Genomic DNA, 15,817 nt, shown 5'->3' with positions numbered 1-15,817 from the left:
AAAACTTACTGTATTTACCAGTCATATTTTTTTTTTTTTTTTTTTTTGGGCACACGGGCTTAGTTGCTCCGCGGCATGTGGGATCTTCCTGGAGCTGGGATCGAACCCGTGACCTCTGCATTGGCAGGCGGATTCTTAACCACTGCGCCACCTAGGAAGCCCGTACCAGTCATATTTTTGAGGCAACTGGAGAGTAAAAATATATCTACCATAAACTTGAATTATTATTTTGCCTTAATAAGCTTCTGTATCATGATAACTATTCAACACAATTACAATAAAAATGAACAGCAACCATCAAAACTGAAAAGTAATGTGACTATGATCAAGCATATATTTTCTGCTCCATAGGACCAGACTAGACAAAATTAACACTTATGTTATTGTATACAAGGTTTGCTCTAATTTGTGAACTAAAATTTAACAAACAGAATTTAGAATCACCAGTATTTCATTTTGTTATTGATGTTTCAGATGAACAATACCCAATTGTGACAAAAAATCCCCTAAAAAATGAACTATTATATAATTTGGGCTGAAAATCTCATTTTAACATGATATTCTAAATTTTTAAAAAGCAAAACAAAAATCCCCCAAAACAAAAAAACAAACAAAAACAGAACCACCTTCAGTCAGTTTTACTGCCTTAAATTACTTGACAGAATAAACAAAATTCCAAATATAAATTAACATGTTGCTATACAAATACTAATTAGAACTGTAGCATCACAAAAATCAACCACAAAAACATTCCGAAGAATGAATAAATTCCACCAAGTAATATTAGTAACCTAAACCAAGTAATTTAAAATGTTTTGATTTCTTCATATGTTTACTATAAAACTTATTCTCTGAAGAGAATCATAAAGATGCTGAGCAGGTAATCTGACAATACAAATTTTAATGAAAGGATACTAGCTTCAGAAAGTTGTTTTTAAAAGTTCTCCCATATCAAATTAAAGTTTAATTTGTTAATAATAACAGAATTATCTATTAGATGTTTGTAATGGACAGACGAGGCAATGTTATTAAGGCAACTGCCACAGCTGGCAAAGGGAAAACATACTAAAGTTACAAAGAAAGGAAAGAAAAGAAGAAATAATACTTCTTCAAAACTTTAAGAAAACATTGACACCATAAAAAGTTCATTTTATTTAATGTTGTATTTGGCTTACCAGCAATATGTAGCATTAAAAAAATTCCTTTAAGTATTCATATAAAAGACCTAAGAAAGCAACTTGTAAGTGTATGGACTTAAATATCCAAAGAAAACCAACTCATAGGCTCAATGTATTGGTTTCAATTTATTTTGTGCATTTTTGGAAAGTAGCTTTGAATTGTCAGGGGCATATAACTGAGGAAGAGGGTAGAGAGTAGTCTGTCCTTGACCTTCCCAACTAGGAAGAAAAATGGATCTTCTTGTGAATACTACTGTAATATTTTGTTATAAAAACTCTTTACTTTTTCTATCTTAAAAAACCTATCAGGTGAAGTCATAAAACATCGGAGTCTGCTAATGAATCATTTTTAATGTACATTTTTATATCTTTAAAGATGGCTATCTTTAACCAATCAAGCAACTACACACAAATACCAAACAATGTATCTCCACTTCAATCTCCAAATACTGCAAAAAGGTGGACTACTTTCATAGCCATAGGATATGATGCCAGAAGGCAAAGGTGATACTTTTTCTAAATACCTTAGTTCTTAATTCTAAATACACAAAACAGACAGTATATGTATAAAACATACAGTCTGGTCTTTAGCCAGCTTACTTACCTTGAACCGAATGGAATTCTGACCATTGGGAAGAAAATTCTCAGCAACCATTTAGTTGCATAAGTGGGATGTTCTTATTAGGGCCTTCAGTTCCTGGCTTAAAATTTACCTCTCACCTTACTTCTCTCCCTTTTTTACTTATTTAGAATTAAAGCACCATTTACAATATGGTTAAGACTCTGTGGGCAATTTTACTATAAATAAGAATGCCAGAGATTCATAGCTCAGCTATTAAAACATAAGATATAAACACATTAGAAATCTATTCATTTCAAAGAGCTCTCTCTACAAAACAAAATGTTGAATAAAACTTTGCAGGCTGTTTTTTTAATGCACTAAGCAGCCCACATTTAAAATGTTAACATATTTATTACCTAAAGGTGACCCAAAGAATATCTGCAACAACTAAGGAAAAAAAAAAACATAATTTTGCTTGATAGGAAGAAGCACCCTAGTTTCTCAGATTAAAATAGTAACAATAATAAAATATTATATGACAAAAAAACAAGAAAGGAAAGGCCTAAGAGTTACACGTTACAGTCGCTGAAGCTGGTAATGGAAAGGTAACTCCATATTTCTTTTTGTTAATCTCTAGTACCTGAGCTGAGGCACAAAGCAGCAAGAGTGCAACTGATTCCAAACAACTTGGAATTTTATTGTAAACATCCCATAAAGAATGGCAACAAATTAGTCAAGTTTTTTTTTCTTTGAAGATAATTCCTTATAAAGACTAATAACTGCCAAACAAAACACCTTTTATAAACCAAGCCAGTTTAGTTTACCTTTCTTTACTGAATTTTAGTTTAATGGACATTTTGTCCATATACAACATCACATCAACTATTAACTGAATGATTTTCCACCTTAAAATTTATGGATACTAAGAACAAACATAAGGTACAGTTTTGTTAATTCTTCGTAAGGGATTACAAAAGACAAGGATGATAAGTTACAGGACAAAGAAATAAATTACTGATTGCCATCACCACAGTATTTTTTAAAGAATTAACATTTGTAGTACTGCCTAATATGTATCTGGTGACATATGTAAAAACACATTTCCCAACTGGGTTTCTAAATATTTTTGCATGTGATTTTAAAAGTCAATTACCAATGGAGATTTTAATATGTATCAATAGTTTTATTTTTTAGAAAATATTTACAATGCTTTTATGTCAAAGTCATACTCTAAATTTAATTAAGATAGGTATAAGAATAACAAATGGGCATACATATAAATAAACAAACATACCTTAACTCTAAACTGCAAGGCCTTTCTACTGTACTTCTCCCATTAATGAATCATAAATTGCCAGTCTTGTTGAAGTTTGCTAAATTAGGTGCACTCTTCATTGCAGAGAGAAATGAGAATAAAGCAAGAAGGAGAGAAATGATGGAAAAGGAAATAATCAAGGATAAGACTATATAAGAAATAAATGTCAAGAAATTTGAGGGCAATCCATATTACACAAAATATAGCACCATGAAAATAATTTAACTTCATAATTAGAAATTAATCAAAACTTAAATTTGGTAAATTAAACTTGGTAAAGAAACTTTACTGAGAGGTGAAAAGCAAAAAAGCATGAAAATATTTTCACACTAGTTTTTAAAACAAGCCTTAAAAACCATCTTAGAATATTCTGTTTTCAATAAAACTTTCATAAAGCCTCATGTAACACAAAAATGTTCCGGATGGAGTTAACATTTAAAACAATGAACTTTAAATGTCAAAGGTTCCATTCCTTCCCCTAGAAGTAAGCTATTTATTTCAGAACTCAAAATGTTGGTAACTGTTTAAAAGATTGGACATCAAAGTATACTGAAAATTATACAGGATGTAAGTATCCTTTTTTGAGGATGTGAAAATTCCAACTTAAAAAAAAAAAGAAAATTCCAACTTTAAAGATAAGTACCAGTTGGCAAATGTGCATAAAATAATTCCCGAGATATATAAGCAAGTAGTAAGGTGTTTAATTTTATCACTACAACATACAAATTTTGAGAAATTCTCAAAGAAGTTTTTAATCAAAAAGCTAGAAGTGGCATTCACATCTTTCTCTTTTAATCATTCTGTTTTTGTCTAATGACAACCTAGGATTACAACAAAAACAACAACAAAGATAAATCACTCAAATTTACTTCAAAGTATTGGAAGGCTGAGTTAGATATTTTTAGCACACAATCGTGCAGAATAAGATGTATTACTTTTACTCAGTTTCTTAGCCTCTGGGTGAAACAAAGTGCTGTATGGAAGAATTATAGCACAAGCCTGATCTCTGGGATGGGAAACAGACAAAGAAACACATGAAAGAAGGGCAAATTAAACTTAAAAAATAGGACACATGTACACGACAAAACCTAGATTGTTTACCTAGAAGGCATAATGATATGGATGATCCAGCTATACATATACTGGCTAAGCGCTTTACAAGAGAAGCAATGAATTGGTAGACAGTGATTACAGCTGTCTTCCATACAAACGTTTTTTTAATGTTTGAGATAAAGCACGTCAAGTTGGAGAAAAAAACCTACATACAGACCTGCACACGTGTGCATGTGTGTGCGCGCACACACACACACACATTTAGTCATTACACTAATAGGCTAGTGAATGTTTTGGAGAGCATCCTGTTGCTGGAAGAGAGACATACAGCAAGCCAAAGAAGAAACACACATGCTAGGATCTTAAAGCTGGGAATTAAAATATTATTAGCATACATAATTATTACAATTCACTGACTGTTAATTAATATCTAGCATAGGAATTGGCTTGTACATGTTTATGCTCTCATGGACCTAAATGTAAGTGTTTTTTTCCTTAGCAATTCATTTAAGATTTAGACTTTTCTTCAAAATTCTCACCTCATTTCCTACTTGCTTTGCTATGGCGAAACACAGATCTTATTTAGGTTTTAAGGACCTCTAAAAAATTAAAGTGATATCAATGCAATAAAAATTACAACACATTCACAGGAGGTGGTGTTATTAAAACAAAAAAAAAGGCTAAGTATAAATGAGGGGGGTAGGAGTCCAAATATAAAAGTAAAAATACTGTCTTCCAAACTTTTATTTTCACACATTAAAATAATTTGCATGCAAACAGAAAACAATCTGTTTGTTTTGTAATAAATGATAACTATGCTCATCTAACATACCCTGGTGACTAACTCTTTAAATCCTAATAACTGAAATCAATATTACAGCAAAATGCTGTTCACTAGTATTTTCACAGTATCTCACTACATATAAAATATGCTTAAAAATGTCTTCAGCCTTATTATTCTAATTATCTAAACCTAGAAAATCTTGACATTTGGGAAATAAATGTGCCATTTTTATTTTTCAAAATAAATTATAAATAAAGCTTGAGATAGCTAAATCACACAAATGGCAACTCTTCTACATGTCAAGAGGTCAGCTCTTCATAGAAGAATGTCCAAAAAATTTTTTTCACACTAAAACGATACACATGATACACATTTGGGTATATCCATGAATTTAAGTAACTATGTTACTTTGAATAGGGTAGGCCAAAGTGTTATCAATTCCAGGAAAACACAGGTGCAAATTTAGTCTAAATGTCTAAGATATAACTAAAATAGTACATTTTAGCAAAAATCAATGTAGAGTTTTAAACATGAATGTTTTTGAATCTATATTACGGTTAAAAGTGGCAGCTGAGTTACAACCAGAAGTAATTTTGGTTTAGTGAAAAACAGACTACAACAACAAAAAAATCAGCTTGATCTACTGTCCAGTAACAGAAGTTAGTTCCATTAATAATTCACAATACTTTCTTAAAGCCTGAACATCATTTCTACTGCAAGTGAAAATTGCTTAAAGATGTTAGTCCAAGAATAACTCCCACCCAACCCAACCAAAAAAGCAAAGTTATGTGTGTACTCCTTCCTCTGCACTTAAGGATTTTCAGATGCACGAAATGATTGAAAGCATGAGACAAATACATTAGCTTAGGAAATATCCTGGTATTACTAAGCATACATTAAAAAGCTTCTTTTATTCCACAAGTCTGATCTATGTGCAACAAATAAGTTGTTACAAAAACAGAGATCAGTATTATCCTTTTCACCTCAAAAATCTAAGTATCTAATGAATTAGCGAATTAGCAAATTTGAGTAAAATTGATCTTGGAACTCAAGCTCACTTATGGAACCATGTGCACACTACTGCTGTAAACAAGACCAAAGGATTTAAAGATTTTTTTTTTCATCTATAAAATAATGAGTCAAAATATCAGTGTGTAGTGCAACCAGGTTCTATTCTGAAAGATTATAACAGAAGAACCCTTTGGAATGGTATGAGCAGAACCCTATTAAAGTTGATTCAAAATATTAGCTAGCCAAAATATTCCAACTCAAACTAGATGCTGTGTTACATTTTAAAATTCAAAACCAGTCACTCATAGCTGTTAAATAGCAAGTGGTAGCAGAGATACATAAGCTGTAGATCAAGTCTACTTATACAAATATGTTCTAAGAAAAGCCTAATAAGGTAAAGCATACTATACTTAATAAAGTTTGTTAATTACAACTATTAATTTGAGAGCCAATACAATTATTAACAACCTCTCAGCTTATAAATTATGAGCATTCATTCCTACCAAGCTTGTTCTATTTCTCCTTAGTCAGTAATGAATAACAGCATCTATTTTTCTTAATGTTTCCAGTAGTTGTAGTTAATAGAGGTAGCTGAGCTACTATTCAGTTATTCTTTGTGAATGAGGATTTTTCAAATGTTTAAGTTATTATTTAAGCTACACAAGTTCTATTAATGCAATAAAATATAACAGGAAAAAGAAAATGGATGCAAGAAACTTTTGCATTTGGCACCTTGTCTAGATTGATACCTCAAGTATTCTTTTTTTAATAAAGTTAATGCACACATCAGGATACACCACAAGGATTTGCTACATATTTACAAGGCACCAACCCTTTCTCACCTTTAACATGAATTAAGCAAATCAATGAAAAGCATATTAAGAACCCCTCACCCCACCCCACCCCAAAAAAACTGTAGTATAAATATATACTTCAGTTCAATACAATTCAGGAAAGTTTGGCCTGGGAAGAGTAAAATAATCCAGATCGTTCTTACAATATAGAAACTGTAAACATTTAATAGCTGCCTTTAGGATTGGTGTATTGTGCAAAAGTTATTATTACTGGTACAGGAATCAAAATGGCAAAAACAAACTATATAAAACTCTGTAAGAAGGTGCTATACTTCTGTGATACAAAAGCAAAAGAGGGATATTCCATTGAGATAAAAATGTCATGCTACTCTTAAGAAGCTGAATGCTCCCTTAATGTAGTAAATCTGTAGTGTGTCTGTGGGGTGTGTGTGTGTGTGTGTGTGTGTGTGTGTAATTTTTTAAAATTTAAGGCCTAATGAGTAAGGCTTGTTTGAATAAATGAAGTGTGGAGATCAAAAGTCTTGAAACAAATGTATACTGGCATAATGGAAAAGCACCAATGTGAAAGGAAGCAGAAGTCCCCACACAACTTGCTTTGTAGATTTCCTGGTAAATTCCCTGCAGTAGAAGGCCATTAAATTTAAAATTATTCTAAATTTATTATCTGTTAATAATTCCATCCCATGAGATGGCTAACCCTGGCTTTTTCTGTCATTTTACGCACTCTGCCTGATCTGGATGTACCAAGATTCAGAGGATCTTCAGTGGACACAAAATTGTCATTATCAGAATCATCATTATATAAAACAGTCCTCCTGCCTTGGTTTCTTGTTTTAATTCGAGGCAGTCTACTGAAACGTCCTGAAAACATGGTATCAAATTCATCATCTGCAATACGTGCACGTTTGGCTCTGGTGGCTCCTCTAGAAGCACCTCTTCCTCCTCTCCCTCTCCCTCTGCCTCTCATGCCACCTCCACCTCTTCCTCGACTGCCTCGTCCCCTGCCTCCTCTTCCTCTGCCTCCTCTACTCCATCTACCCCATCTGCCCCATCTGCCTCTTCCTCCCGTGCCTCTCGTCTTCCAGTTTCTTTTTCCATTGGCATATTGCTTTCTGAGTTTTCTTTTAGGCCTAGTTTGTATGAATTTGCTATAGTCATGGTCTCCATCTACATAATCTTGATCTGTTCTGGAAGTTGATTCAGAGTCAGAATCAGAACCACAGGTACTTTCAGAACTTAAACTGGATCCTAACTCTCCACTCTCTGAGGAGGATAAATGTGATTTCTCTTTTGTTTCTTTTTTCTCTTTCTCTTCTTTTCCCATGCTCTCATCTTCTTCTGATGCACTAAGTAGTTTTCTCTTGATTCCTGTCCGGGGCTCTCTGCCATCACCATTTGTAAGGGGTCCATCAAGGGAGTGATCTAAATCAAGATGAATAAATTTTTAAAGTTAAGCTTTAGGTTCAAAAGTAAAATAAGCAGCCTATCAAAAAATATTTGGTGCCTAAAGACAGATGGGGTAAAATCATGGAGAGTGTTGGAGTATTTAAATCTGTTTGAAATGGAAGATACTAAGGTTTTAATTTTTGTCTGATTGCTTTTTGCAGGGGATGGGGGGAGTGTGGAGGGAAGATGGATGGTGTGGTAGTTAGGCAGAAATCTTAAGGGCTTGAATTCTAGAAGGAATTATCTGGGAACATGTATCAGAATAATTTTATTTATTCATTCAACAAATATTACTGATCACCTTCTATCGGCCAGGCATTGTTCGGACTTTGGAACATGGCAATGATGAGACAAAGTCCTTAATCTTTGAATTTATATTTTAGTGTGGAAACCCTGATAGACAATAAAGTGAACAAATAGATAATATAATTTCAAGTATTAATATGGGTTATAAAGAAAAAGAAAAGTGGGTAAAAAAAGTGTGAACGTATGTATGGGGGTATATTAGATAGGGAAGACTTTTCTGGTGAGGTAGTATTTGAGAAAAGAACTGAATGAAGTGAGATCTGGGGAAAGAACATTCCATTGGAGGAAATAGAAACCCAGTATAATTAGAGAAGAAGAGAAAAATGGGAAGTAGTAGATGACTGCCAGTGGAGAGTATTAAAGCTAGAGAATGACAGGATCTGATTTACATTTTTAAAAGAGTGCTATGGTTGCTGTATAGAGAACAGAATATAGAAGGGGCAAGATTGGAAGCAGAGATCAGTTGGGAGTACACTGCAATAGTCTAGGTAAGATATGATGAGAGAGACACCAATAAAGGTTGATGATAAGTGATTAGATTTAGAATATTTCCTTCTGGAGGAGCTACCAAAACAAATCTTTAAAGTTTGAACTGACAGGAACTGCTGACAGATTGGATGTTAATTGTTAAGCACAAAATGAAGATCAACTCCTAGGTTTTATGGCCTGAGTAACTTGGTAAATGGTAGAGATAGTTTGCTAGGTTAGAGAACAATGAAGAAGAATAGGTTTGGGAAGCTGGTGGAAAAAAAAAATCAAGATTCCAGATTTAAATATGACTAGAAATCCAAGTAAAGACATTTTAAAAAGAAAAAGAAAAAAAACAGTAGCATTGACATATATATATACTACCAAATGTAAACTAGATAGCTAGTGGGAAGCTGCTGCATAACACAGGGAGATCAACTCAACGACTGGTGATGACTTAGAGAGGTGGGGAGGTGGGAAGGAGCCATGGGAGGGAGGGGATATGGGGATATATGTATAAATATAGCTGATTCACCTTGTTGTACAGCAGAAACTGACACAACACTGTAAAGCAATTATACTCCAATAAAGAGCTTAAAAAAAAAGAAAAAAGTAAAAAAGGAGGCAGATACATCAGTCTAGAACTCGGGGGAGACTTGGATAGAGCTGGAGATATAATTTTGGAATTTTTCAGTAAAGAGATAACATTTAGGGTGCAGAGAAATGAGAAAGCTCACTGAGAGAGCAAGTAAAGAGAGAGGTGGCTGAGGACTGAGACTTGGTATATTCGAACATTTAAAGATAAAGAAGAATTGGCAAAAATAAGCGAGGTAGGAGGAAAACAGGAGAGTGGACTGGAAAAATTGGAGAGAGCAAAGAGTAGGACTGTATGGTAACCACAATTACAAAATTATTCTAATAGTCTAGGTGTTATGGGCTGAGTTTTGTGTGCCCCCCAACCCCCACCAAATACATATGTTGAAGGCCTAACCTCCAATATGACTGTATTTAGAGACAGGGGCCTTTAAGGAAGTAATTGAAGTTAAATGAAATCATAAGGGTAGGTGAGCCCTAATGCACCAGGACTGCTGTCCTAATAACAGAAAGACATACCAGTGCTCACTTGCTCTCCCTGTCTGTGTATGCAGAGAAAAAGCCACATGAGGACACAGGGAAAAGGTAGCCATGAGCAAGTCAGGAACAAAGCCCTCACCAGACACCAACCCTGCTTGCACCTTGATCTTGGATTTTGAACCTTCAGAACTGTGAGAAAATAAATGTGTGTTGTAGGTTTATGAAAAGGTGCTCAACATCTCTAATCATCAGGGAAATGCAAATCAAAACCACTATCCGATATCACCTCACACCTGTTAGGATGGCTAACATCAAAAAGATAAAAAATAACAAGTGTTGGCGAGGATGTGGAGAAAAGTAAACCCTCATACACTGTTGGTGAGAAAGTAAATTAGTACAGCCATTATGGAAATCAGTACGGAGGTTCCCTAAAAAAATTAAAAATAGTACTACCATTTGATCCAGCAATCCCATTTCTGGGTATATATCCAAAGAAATTGAAATCAGGATCTTGAAGAGACATCTGTATTCCCATGTTCAATGCAGCATTACTCACAAGAGCCAAGACATGAAACAACCCATATGTCTTTCTACAGATGAATGGATAAAAGAAGGAAATCTTGCCATTTACAACAACATGCACGGAGCTGGAGGACATTATGCTAAGCAAAATAAGCAAGATACAGAAAGAGAAAAATTGCATGATATCACCTATATGTATAATCTGAAATAGTCATACTCAGAGAAGGAGAGAGTAGGATGGTGGTTGACAGGGGCTGAAGGCAGGAAAAATGGGGAGGTGTTGGTCAAAGGGTACAAAGATTCAGTTATTCTGGATGAATAAATTCTGGATATCAAATGTACAGCATGGTGACTACAGTTAACAATACTGTGTTGTATACCTGAAATCTGCTAAGAGGATAGACCTTAAATCTTCTCAACACACAAACACACACACACACACACACACACACGGTAACTATGTAGAGGTGATGGATATATTAATTAGTTTGATTGTGGTGGCCATTTCACAGTGTATATGTATATCAAAATATCAAGTTGTATACTTTAAATATATACAATTTTTATATCAAATGGTATCTCAATAAAGCTTCTAAAAAATGAATATCTGTTGTTTAAGCCAGTCTGTGGTACCTTGCTGTGACAGCCCATGTTGACTACTATACTAGGCTAGAGACTATGGGGATAGCAATATAAACTATAGACAAGAGATTTGAGTGATATTAAAAAGTTGTAGAATTCACAAAACTTAGCAACTGATGCTTATGAGGGATAAAAGGTGAGTCAAAGAACACTGTAAGATTTTAAGTTGGATGACTCAGAAGATGATGGTGCCATTAACTAAAATAGTGAGTGCAAAAAAAAGAAGCAAGCTTGGATTTCCCTGGTGGGCAGTGGTTAAGAATCTGCCTGCCAATGCAGGGCACACAGGTCTGATCCCTGGTGCAGGAAGATCCCACATGCCACAGAACAACTAAGCTCGTGCTCTACAACTACTGAGCCTGTGCTCTAGAGCCCGTAAGCCACAACTACTGAGCCCACATGCCACAACTACTGAAGTCTGCGTGCCTAGAGCCTGTGCTCTGCAACAAGAGAAGCCACTGCACTGAGAAGCCCGGGAACCACAAGGAAGAGTAGCCCCCACTTGCCACAACTAGAGAAAGTCCGCGTGCAGCAACAAAGACCCAATGCAGCCAATAAATAAATAAATAAATTTTAAAAAAGAAGAAGAAGCAAGCTTGAAACAGAAAAATGGATGACAAGCACCCAAAGGAAATTTTTTTAGGAAGTACTAGTAATGACACTGGTAGAATAAAGAGATGTTAGGGCTAGATATATGAATTTGGAGTCATCAGTATAAAGATGATTGATATAGTTATTAAATTCCTTTATTTGTAGAAGACAAAAAAAGTGAGAAACTGCAAATAGGAGGCATGAAAGGCCAAAGAAAAGGCAAAATACAGAAATATAGGAAAAACAGAGATATATAGAATCAGTACAGTACAGAAGCCAGGCAGTGGAGTTCCTAGAGTAGGTCATCAATAGCATGCAATGATACAGAGAGATCGAAGAGATGGCGACTATGAAAAGGACACTGGTTGGTCACTCAAGATTACTGGTGATTCGGGGGAGAATAGCTTTTGGAGAGTGGTGGGGGTAGAGGTCAGCCTACAAAGGGTAAAGGAATGTTTAGATGGAAAGCAAATAGAGGTAGGAAGTATAAGCTATTCTTTCTAAAAGCTTGACAGTGAAGGCAAGGGCAAAAAGAAAAGTAGCATGAGTATGCAATGTACAGCAGGATCAGAGGAGGTGATAAAGATATAGATTGGGAAAAATAAAGGCACTTATCATTTTAAAGTGATCAAAAGTTTCAATATTTCTCACATAACCGATACAAAATATATCTTTAGAACGTCTATTTTTATTTGATATTTCAATAACAATGGATAGGCTACAATCTTTCATTAAAAATTGGTATAAATTAGAAATATATATTCCAATGAAGATATTTATAAAAGCATATCAATCATTCTTCACTAACTTCAAATAGATAAACATATTAGAACTTTCTCTGAACATGCTCAGGGTCCATAACATAGGACTAAGTATAAGAAGAAAGTGTGCATAACAACAATAACCTTCCAGTATTTATAACCAATGACCCCAGACATGGTCCAAAATGGATGCACCTAATAATGAATTATTAGGTCAGTGATTTCTTTTTAAGCAGTGAAAATTATTCTTCAAATAAAAGTTATATGAAAGCTCATCACATGAAATAAAAAACAGAGTTGTTCTGGTTGAAACGTGAAAGCTCTTCTGAGAAATTCTGAAGTACCTCTGCGGATTACCCAGAAATAGGTAGAACAGTCTGCAAACCTGTGAGTTATTGAGACAGCAGGCTCCGAAGGAAGAGAATATCTAAGTTACATAACTGGAAAACCAAAGGAAGGTTTCAAAGTGGATGTTGCTTGAAAGAAGGCTCACTTTTCAACACAAACCCTTTCGTAAAATTGAGGTAGCCCTTAAAAAATATGAGACCTATTTAAAGATGATTTTGGAACTTCTTGTCCTTTCTTATTAACATGGTTTAATAATATGAAAAATCCTAAATGTGTCAAACAGTCTGCTTTTTATGTGCTTAGGGAAAGATCTCTTCATTTAGTTTTTCCTTCCTACTTATTTTAAATTTTATTTTAAAAGACTAAAATATGTTTGGAAATCTTCATATGAAATCCTGACTCAAATCTGACAATAATGAAATCCTCATTAACTTTAAGGACATGCTAATTTTTATTACCTAAATACATCAGCTTTTAAATGATTTGTTTGCCATCATAAAGGAACAAAGAATAAATGCCCTATCCATATTTATTTCTTACCTTGTTTAATCGGCAAAACTCTATTTCGAAATGATTTGGTTTTCCCTGGGTCATGGCTATTTCCACTTCGGCTATATCCACTGAAGCTCGATGAAGAAAATGGCCCGTCCAGTTCATCATCAAGTAAATACAGTGAAAGCCCTTCAGCAGTATCTGAAACTTACATTTTAAAAAGACTGTAATGTTAACATAATTATGTTTTCAGAAAAATTAAACAGGCTGTTTTTAAAACTATATCTCAGTTATTTCATTCTAACATCAAAATTACAAGTTGTTTGAAGAAAATATGAATATTTTGAGAACAAATGTTTTATTACATCGTTAAGCTTTCAAGTGCAGAATGTCAGAAAAGCTTGTTCAAGGAAACCACCTCCCCACATAATGAATCTTCAATTCTTAGGTTGGTAAATATATTGTAGATATTACAGATGTTAAAAATCATAAAGTCACATAATTTTAAAACTAAGTGACTTCAAAATTCATTTAGTCTTAACACCCTCACTTTAAAAATGAAGAAACTAAATCCTGTGACCTAATGTCTTACCCAGGGCCACATAGATAGAAGAACTGGGGATAAAATGCAAGTTTTCTATTAATACATCCAAATCCACTGCTCTTTGCATTTAAACCACGCTGCCTCTACTACATCCTCAGTATTAAACTAAAATACAGAACACCAAAAACAAAAGACATATTTACCAGGAGATGAAAAAGGAGAGCTGGTCCTGGCATAAGACACTGAGGTATTCTGGTCATTTTTAGGCTGCAACTTCATTTGTTTCTGTTTCCCTTTTGGACTATAAGTAAAAAAATATAATAATGAACAATTTTTTCTACTAGTGATATATTGTGATAGACAGTATGATATAAAATGCTTAAGTAAGCAAAGAAGAAATACAATATAATTTAAGTGAAATACTTCAAATTGGTAATAGGACAAAGTTAAATTTCAATCGCTAAAGTTAAAAGAAAAAAAAAGGTATTGGTACAGTAAAATCTATATAAACAAAGCTTTAGGTTACCAGCTCTATCTTCACACAGGTATGAGTTCTAAAAAAAAAAAATCTCTTGGATCCCCTCAAAGTACTCAATAAACTTTAAGAAGTGAGGTAATGCATACAAAATGCTTTGAAAACTAAACTGGTATGTCAATGTAATATACCTAGGAGCTCTGCTACTAGATAATGAACTGCTGCTGCTTCTTAGACGTTTTCTGTACCGTGGCCTTCTCCTCTTCTGACTCTGGATCGCTGACTTATATTCAGAGATGATATTTTTAATATGACTTTCAAATAAGGCAGATAATCGCAGTGTCATGCTATAGATCTGAAAAGGCAGAAATTAGTCTTGTTTTAGCAACTACTTTAATTATATAAAAATAACAGGTTATAGACATGCTTGAACAATATCAGCATCATCCTTTCAGACGTAATATATGTGCTACTTCCTACACTTGAAAAATTCTTCCTGAATAATTAAAACAAGATACCATTTTCACCTACAAATTAATAAAGATTTTTAAAAGATAATATCCAAGTTGGGAAGGGTAGGAAAAAAACATTCTTATACACTGCCAGTGGGTATTTTAACCCGAACAACATTCTAAGGACAATTTGTAATATGTGCCAAAAACCTTAAAATATACACATCCTTTGGCTAATAATTTCATCTCTAAGAATTTATCCTAAGGAAATATCAGAGAATTACACACACAAAATAATTACATCCAAAGATGTTAAAGATGTTAGCCATAGCATTATCCATTTAAAGTGAAAAACTAAAAACAACCTAAATCTCTAGCACCAGGACACTTGTTAAACAATCCAAAACCACCTACACAGTAGAATACAATGGAGACATCACAACTTCCGTTTTCAAAGAGTAATAATAAAAAGGGAAAACGTTCATTATGTATATTTTTTAAAAGGCTTCAAAATATAAAACCTACTGTTTATAAACATTATATAAACATTTATAAGTACACATGTAACTGCAGAAAATATATCAAGTGTGAAGAATTGTGTGGAAAAATCAGTGAAAATTCACTTCATATGAGGTGGAACTGTACAACTGATTTAAAAGTTAATCAGATACCAGTGATAAAAAGAACACAAAAATTATTACTTTTTTGTTCTCAAGATGTTTTAAGTAGTGACAAAACATAAAGTATTAAATGAGTATGAATAAACAGTTATAATTTCCCAATAACAGTTCACTAATTTGTTGTAATAAAGGGAACATAAATAAATATTCAGAGCTAATCTAAATATTTCATATAAATAAATCCTGTCAACCACTTTTATTTATCAAATTATTTGTTGGACATATTAAAGAATACTCAAATTAAAAAAAAAATACTCAAATTTCTACTACGCCTTTCCTTGACTTCTCTCTGGCAAAT

The 15,817-nt window shown here is 33.7% G+C and overlaps 1 protein-coding gene across 6 annotated transcripts in view; it reads right to left on the bottom strand.

Moving 5' to 3' along the window:
* Positions 1–2,250: 2,250 nt before the first annotated feature.
* The window catches only part of BRWD3 (bromodomain and WD repeat domain containing 3), a 133,384-nt gene continuing 119,817 nt past the window's right edge, over positions 2,251–15,817 (bottom strand). For 2 of the 6 annotated variants that reach the window (XM_057717424.1, XM_057717426.1), the window contains 4 exons: positions 14,579–14,742; positions 14,116–14,213; positions 13,417–13,575; positions 2,252–8,140 (listed from right to left, as the gene is read on the bottom strand). In XM_057717424.1, coding sequence (XP_057573407.1) covers positions 7,386–8,140; positions 13,417–13,575; positions 14,116–14,213; positions 14,579–14,742 — 1,176 coding nt within the window. In that variant the 3' untranslated portion in view covers positions 2,252–7,385. Of the gene's footprint in view, positions 8,141–13,416; positions 13,576–14,115; positions 14,214–14,578; positions 14,743–15,817 lie in introns of all 6 variants that reach the window. The other 4 variants (XM_057717427.1, XM_057717429.1, XM_057717425.1 and 1 more) reach the window with 3 other exon arrangements.

Source organism: Hippopotamus amphibius, chromosome X (genome assembly GCF_030028045.1).
Source record: "Hippopotamus amphibius kiboko isolate mHipAmp2 chromosome X, mHipAmp2.hap2, whole genome shotgun sequence".
Lineage (NCBI taxonomy): Eukaryota > Metazoa > Chordata > Mammalia > Artiodactyla > Hippopotamidae > Hippopotamus > Hippopotamus amphibius.
The sequence above is the reverse complement of the archived record's forward strand: the minus strand, read 5'-3'. Positions and strand labels throughout refer to the sequence as shown.